Here is a 7,971-nt window from a genome sequence, read left to right on the forward strand (position 1 = left end):
TAATTAGTTTTAAATTAAGTATACCATACACTGCTTGTGTATCATAAAAAGAATTACATTTTGTGTAATGATTTATTAAATACCATCTGTACTACCACAGAAAACCACATTGCACATAATATGTTATGGCTTTAATGACATATAATATTATATATATTATATAGTATTTATATAGTATTTACTAGATATAATAATAACTAATAATAAATAACGATCTAAAAATATGATCGTACGATAATATTCATTATACACTTAAAATTGAATGCACATATTATACAACCAATCAATGAAAACATGTATAAGTTATAATAAATGTATTTGATATAGACATAATGACATCACGTCATATAATATGAATTTAATTAAAAAACATCAAAGATTATTATTTGTATGTAAGTACCTGCTCCTGCATATCATATAAAATATACAATAATATTCATATTCTTGGGATTAAAATAATTGTATGCACAGGATATAATACTAATTGTAATAGATAGTTTCGTTGTTTTATAACAATCTATATACGTTTATTAGTAGGTATAGAGTACGTGTGCCTGTGACAATAATCATTATCGGAACTAAATAAAAGAACAACTCTGTAGACTGTAAGGAGAAAGCCAATTCTAATAATTCTATGCGTTCAAATATTGGCAGCAAATTGGATGTTGTGCGATAAGGATACATTTTCGTAAACGTGATAAAAATGTCTTATAACTATAGGCTTTATCGAACCGATAAATTGTGAAGAAATATAATATAATATTTGTGACAATATAACACGCTATGTCGGTCTGAATTTTAAATTCAAGTCAAAACTCGATTTTTAAAATATTCACGTGTAACGATGACGATGATATAGAAAACATAAGGTATCACAAAATGTTATATAATATTTATAAGCCATCATATACAGAACAGTAGAACACACTGATACAGTAAGACTAGAAGTATTATTTAATTCTGATAAAAACCGATATCGATACGACTTACAAAATAATCGGACAAGCAGGGGTTATACTAGAAAACATATTTTCTATTTTATTTTTCTCATTATTTTGGAAATGATACGCATATACACGTCATATTCTTATTACTGTTTAGCCATTTAGGAAGTCCTCGCAGCATCAGAACTTTGTTTCAAGTTTCCTGCACGAGCTTCTCCAGCTGTAGAAATAAAATGGTTATGAACGCTTACCTCGACATCGCACAGCGTAGTGCTACCATCTAAGGATGACGTGGCCAATATGGTCGCATCTCCGTTAAAATGTACACCAGTCACCATGTACTTATGGTGTGTAAGTGGCGAATAAGATTTTTCCTCGAAACCGTCTCCGGATCGCCATTCCCACACGCTCACCGTCCGGTCACTGCGACAATAGTAATATATGGCAATAATTGTCAATCATTATTGTTCGTGACATTTATTGAACAAAAAATGGACAATATTATATTACCTAATAATTATTATATTACCTACTATTTAATAATATGGTTTAAATACAAGTTTGATAACTCTTGGTGTTTGTATATATAGTCATATAGATATCGTATTGTCTGTAATCTAAATAATCACAGGTCAGCTGCATAGTATGACGATCTAACTTAAACAGCGCTGATCACGTTTCAGAGAACGCGCTTTGTTTTATTTATTTATAAAATGTCTAAACGCGATGTAAAATATATTAATATAATATTATTATGTGTGAACGGGTCGTCGGTTCATTACAACCAATGTAATACACGTCATAACAAAGATCTTTTCTAAATGAAAACAGATAACTATATCAATATAAAAATCATCGAAGCGCTCTATAATGACATCACGAACTAATAATGAAACGTTTACACACGATTCATGGCAAGGTATATATAATATATTTATATTTGTATTTGTATTTATTTATTTATTTATTTATTTATTTATTATAATTTAGAAAACTGATCAGTAAATTCAAAAAAAAAATTTTAATTTACCATTTTTAACCAATAAACGGATTCGTGATTTATAGTGGTTAATAGTTGGTTTTTGCTAAAATAAAAACCGTTTTTCACGCGTCGTTATATTTTATGTAAGTATACTTCTTGTTTGATGTTGAGCACAGTATAATTTGCTATTATTCATAGACACGTGGGGGTAAATAATAAAATCAAGTGTCCAGCTGATTATTCTAAGAAATAATTTGTCTATTACTCTATTCCACTTTATATTATTGTAAACTAAAACATTTGTTATCATAAAATACAATGATTTATGTCTCCAACATTTTTTATAAAACTTTTATTTGAATTATTTTTATTCTACTCTGCGTTCAATACATCAAAATCTTTATGGACCGAAAAATTAGAGTAAAATATTTTTTTAATTAAGTACTCATCATCAATGAAGTATAAATATTATGAAATATTAATATATTATATACCTATATACTATATTATATTGTAAGAGCCTAAAGTAGGTATTACATCATGTCTATTATTAGCTAAATTTACTATAGTAAACGAAAAAAGGTACTTTCAAAAAGACTACGTACAGACTCGGTAGCCTTAAAATCTTTTAGCACGCATTGAGTTCCGGGTAGTTTTAAAGTACCGGCCCACTAATGTTGAAACTTAAAGTATAAGACTAATTGAGTACGTCATATTTAAATACTGAGTCCCGTCAAACTTTATAAAAAAATATTGTACGGTTGATTATATATTTTACTCAAATTATGTAACCCTATGACTCAAATAGTATATATTTTATTTATACCTGCGCGGAACTCAATTAGTGTATTTTCCCGTCCAAGTACGGGGACTAAATTAGTATGCACCGTTCAAAAAAGTATACACGGGGGAGCTTCGACCCTCGCGCAGCCCAGCGCTTGAGTCCGGCCTCGTTTTTAATATATATTATATACTATGTTACAATACATATATTATTATATATACGGACTTGAGCACCTAATACAACAAAAATGGCCTTACCTAGACCCGACGGCCAGATGATATCTTTTTGAAAAACAACATTTGGTCACGTCACTGGCGTGCCTGCGAATGGTCTGGATACGTTTGGCGGCGACGGGGACGTTCGCGGCGCAGGTGGTGGCGGCCGAGGACATGACGGCTTGGCGCAAAGGCCGTGACTGCACGAACAAATGCTATACAGAGCGCACGTATGACGCGTGTGGTATATTATATTAATAATAATAATTATTATATATATGTCAGTATGGAGTGCCTGCTGCAGGTCAACGGCGGCGTATCGTCGCTAGGCATTATATTATTATTATAGGCTTGTACGACGACATCACGCAACTACCTGCTACTGAATATCGTGTAAAATTATTATACGACCGACAATACCTGCACACATTTATTATTAATTCCGACTTGGTGGTGGCTTATTTATACCGCGTGGTGTGCTATATAATATCAATATGTAATATTATAATAGCGATGTCACACAACTACACCGCCTCGGGTGATGTATAACTTACAAGAAGACATAAATAATTAATATCGAAATTCGACGGTATATATAGGGTTTGGGGTGTAACAGGATGATAATATCGTGACATATTATTTAAACGTAAAAAGGCACGTAGGTAATTATTTCAATGTAAAACTGTCAAATTCTCGAGGTACACTCAACACTCTGCTATATAACACGTGTAATATACGCATACTAATTTTTAAAAATACCGTCAATAACAAAACTACTGTACGTCGTGGTCTCGTCGAAAATATTAAATAAGCAATTTCTGGGAAAAAAAGTCAAAAATTTTGTTTAAAAAAATGTTGTACTTACCTATTTAATATTTTAAATACAAAATATAATAATAAGTATTTGAAATATGTATATCTAAAAGTATTTAAATATTTAACAAGTATGAATGTAACACGTAACATATTGTACTATTGCAGTGAAGTGCCGAAGAAGGGTTTTTTGATCCAATTGCCTATCAAGTCTAAAGTGGGTGGATGTGTGATAACTGTTAAAAATACAAAAATGTATGATGTAGTAAGTTTGCACTTTGGTACCCGTAAAAAATACCACCTCATTCTTAAAATAGACTAGTACCTATTTGTTTTAAGACGTAATTTCTTCATTCAAGGCCATAAACGAGACGATTTTATACATACTTTTACCTCATCTGCCAGAGTATAACCGATAGCATACATTTATGTATAACAATTAAGAATAACTAATTTCTACTACATATTATTATTATAATCTGTAGGTAACCAATAAAATTAGAATTTTGAAAAATCCTGTCTTAGTACGTGGTGGTTCGAAGGTACTGTCAAAACGTCATATCTCTGACTGGTCTCTAGCCATTTTATGCACCACATTGATCAGTCACTTATAGGACACGTTCGATTATATATATAGATAACAATGTTATTTTTTTCTCTAAAAATATTAAATATAAGACATAAAGATCCATATTTTGGGTAGGTGGGTCCTTAATTGTTTGTCTTGCCTCAAGTTTAAAAATTGTTCAGCACGCCACTAAACTATTATAACCGTATTTTTCAATTGGTTAAATTATTATGACATTTCAACTGTTGACACATTATATTTCACTACACATTTTGTCTACCTCTCGTCGCCTTGTCGAACCAGACGAACATAGTACCTGTATAATATTATGTGCGATATAGTTTGTTTTCTACAAAAACGGTATAGTCAAGGTAAACATTATATTATAATATATTTTTTCTACCACTGAAAAGAGAGTAAGATACCATTAGTTTTCATATATTTAAAAAAGTTTTTTTACTTTTATAGTGACGTGAAATATACTATTATGTAAAATATACAGGATGATTCACCAATCATTCTCACCTCCCTTTTACTTCAATAATGCAGTTAATATTTGATTTTTTGAATTTTTAAATATACTTACTTAAAGGTGCTCTGTGGAGGTATAATATTTGTATATTATAAATGTATAACGTACTTACATGATGTTTGTTCCTAGTAGATATATTTATGAATAGTTAATATATATATGTGATATGGTCTATTATATTTATGTACTTGTCTTCGAGTTCATCTGTTCGTGTTTTAAAAATTAATATTAGTAATAATACTTTAACTAAAAAAATATAAGCCAATGAGTAATTACTTCTAAGAGGTTTTTAATATTTTATGCATTTTAGACGAGAATCACCTTGACCGTCCAATAAATAATCAACAAATAACAATCAATATTGGTTATAACTTATAGGGAAGGTTAATGTTAATAACTCAACATCTTTTAAACCATAGTAAGTAGCAATAAGAGTTTTGTTAATGCTACTGAAATTAGTCTTAAGGCATTATTATTATTGCACAATTCTGACCGGTGATAGTCTCATAAGTCATAATATTATGCGTTACCTGTTGGCTGCTAATACAGTATTAATTAAATTATTTTTATTTTTATTATCGTCTTTAGATCGGATTGCCGATATTATTATATAATGTGTAGGTATATTTACTATTATTTTAGACAAAAGAGCATATTTTTAAAAATGTTCTCTATTTTATCAGTTTCTGTAACATGAATTTATTTGATTCATTTTTAAATACTTATAAGTTATAACCATTCTACACTGTAGTTATTTATATAAATTTTTGCTAATTTTTGAATTTAATCATTGATTTTACTTTTTACAACACAAGAATATTATTATGTAATTTGAAATACCTACATTATATAATAAATTAATAAATATAACATAATTTGCATAACCTTTTTCAAATATCTTTCAATTTTAAGAATATACAATAGGCTACTTAGGTAGGTACGCGGTATATTTTATATAATAAATATTATAAACTAAACTATAATTTATACATTTTATTTTTTAAATTTCATTAAATATTTGATACTGGTGTATAACGACGTATTATATGATTATATATGAAAATTGTGAATATCAATAATATTATAATCTATTACAGAACACGTATTCTGCCTTGGATGTTCGTGTTTCTAACTCAGTACTATTAATAAATGCAGCAAACGAATTAATAGCCGTTTTTAATGTTTTTACGCGAATTAGGATTATTAACTTCGACGTAGTTATCCTTAAAATGTAACTACTCTAGAACGCCATTATTTGACCATACCAACTACCAAAAAATGTTGCATGTTCAATTAAAATGTATAATCTAAACAGCTCTTGCCGATATTAATCCCTTCGGGCTCATATTCCAAACAGCAGCTAATTGTTTATGTAAAAATAAGGTCGTGTAATATATATTATATAATGGCACTGTATGATAGCAGTGTGTACGTCCCAAAAGTCCCATATCACCCCGAACACCAACGTACTACCTGACAGTTATCTATAATACAATTCAAATTTTATTTTTCATAGTAATTAGTAATACTTTAAAACATTTAAAAAAAAGATTAATTAAAAATAGCTATTTATTCTTACTTTTCTTACTTTTTTTATTAGTAAACTAATACATAACATTTAAAATAAATTAAAAATGTTAAGTAGTAAAATAAAATTACCCCTTTAAGTAAACGATGGGGGAACTGAGTTATTATACGTTTATTTTAAGTTCTTAAACAAAAATTATAGTATAGTGAATTAAAGTCTTCTTAACAACCATTTAATAACAATAAAATTGTTATTTATTAGATAATTAGTAATTACTAAATGTCTAAATAGTATAGTATTAGGTATTAAAGGGCGTATATATAATATATAATATGATATACTATATATATAAATTATAATTGAACCCATGCGATTACATAACTGTGTTTACGTTTTAAGAAAAAATTATGATTTTACTTTTTAGCCTGAAATATGTATTTGTGGTATGCAGTTACATAGGCATGCGATTAAAATACAAGCACATTTATTATAATTATTTAATCGTTGCTTGAACATAATAATATTATACCTGTCACCATCAAATCTACACATCGTATACCATAATTTAACACTCTTATCCTACTGGTGCAACATTTATTGCGTATTCGTCCCACAATAACCAATAACGATATTACTATTTTCATTTAGAATATAGGTCATAACGTTCCATAAATACGATGCTTTTACGTTAACTAGTCAAAAAAATAATAATAATTAATCATAATAGATAATACTTGCATAAAATGCCTAAAGTAAATAGTAAATATATTTATTAAAATGTAGGTAGGTATACTGTTAAATGTATAAGAAGCGACTCTCAACATTTTTAATAGAACGCCCACGATATTTACGTAATAAATATAATGTTTTATGTTTTTTTAATCCACTCACCGTAAAGTCGTAACTTATTGTAATCGAATAATGCATTTTCAGCACAATTTCAGACTTCTTGACACAATATCTCCACCGCAACGTAAGCACGATCAGCTTTGAAAAAAAACTACCTATAACAAAAAACACTCAATGATAATCCTTGCGAATAATAATCGAACAAGTTTGGAGTTTAAATTGATTATTATGTATCTAGAATCTTCCCATTGTATTAACTAAGTTTTTTATAGTTATTTTTTTTTTCAATTTAACTAAGAAAAGCAACTTTTGTTTATACAATTATTATACATAATACCTACTATTATTTATTCCAATATAAATAAGTTATTCCGTAATCGTATAACGATGATAACAGTTATATTGTTATATATACTGATTTGGGTGATATACAGTCATATATTGCATTTCAATAACCCTTTAAATATACCGTTAAATGTATAAACAACCGTAATATATAACGTGTTGGGAATTGACAACGACTGAATATATAATATACGTATAGGACCTACAGTCCAATGTATTTTTATTCCATAATATTGTATACAATTAATTTGTAAAATGAATCTCATAATATCATTTACTTGTTCGACATATTATAAAATAAATATCTCAACTGTTTATAGATTTTTAAATAAATAATAGTAGTATAATTTAATATTTTATTATAGTTAATTTGTTCTTATTATTGTTTTTGCAATGTTTTTTAATGTTTTA

The 7,971-nt window shown here is 28.2% G+C and overlaps 1 protein-coding gene across 2 annotated transcripts in view; it reads right to left on the reverse strand.

Moving 5' to 3' along the window:
- The window catches only part of LOC132951666 (WD repeat, SAM and U-box domain-containing protein 1-like), a 41,388-nt gene that overhangs the window by 18,369 nt on the left and 15,048 nt on the right, over positions 1–7,971 (reverse strand). For both annotated transcript variants that reach the window (XM_061023494.1, XM_061023495.1), the window contains exons 2-4: positions 7,258–7,370; positions 2,968–3,140; positions 1,196–1,367 (exon numbers count right to left, since the gene is read on the reverse strand). In XM_061023494.1, coding sequence (XP_060879477.1) covers positions 1,196–1,367; positions 2,968–3,140; positions 7,258–7,293 — 381 coding nt within the window. In that variant the 5' untranslated portion in view covers positions 7,294–7,370. The remainder of the gene's footprint in view (positions 1–1,195; positions 1,368–2,967; positions 3,141–7,257; positions 7,371–7,971) is intronic.

Source organism: Metopolophium dirhodum, chromosome 9 (assembly GCF_019925205.1).
Source record: "Metopolophium dirhodum isolate CAU chromosome 9, ASM1992520v1, whole genome shotgun sequence".
In the NCBI taxonomy this organism is placed as follows: domain Eukaryota; kingdom Metazoa; phylum Arthropoda; class Insecta; order Hemiptera; family Aphididae; genus Metopolophium; species Metopolophium dirhodum.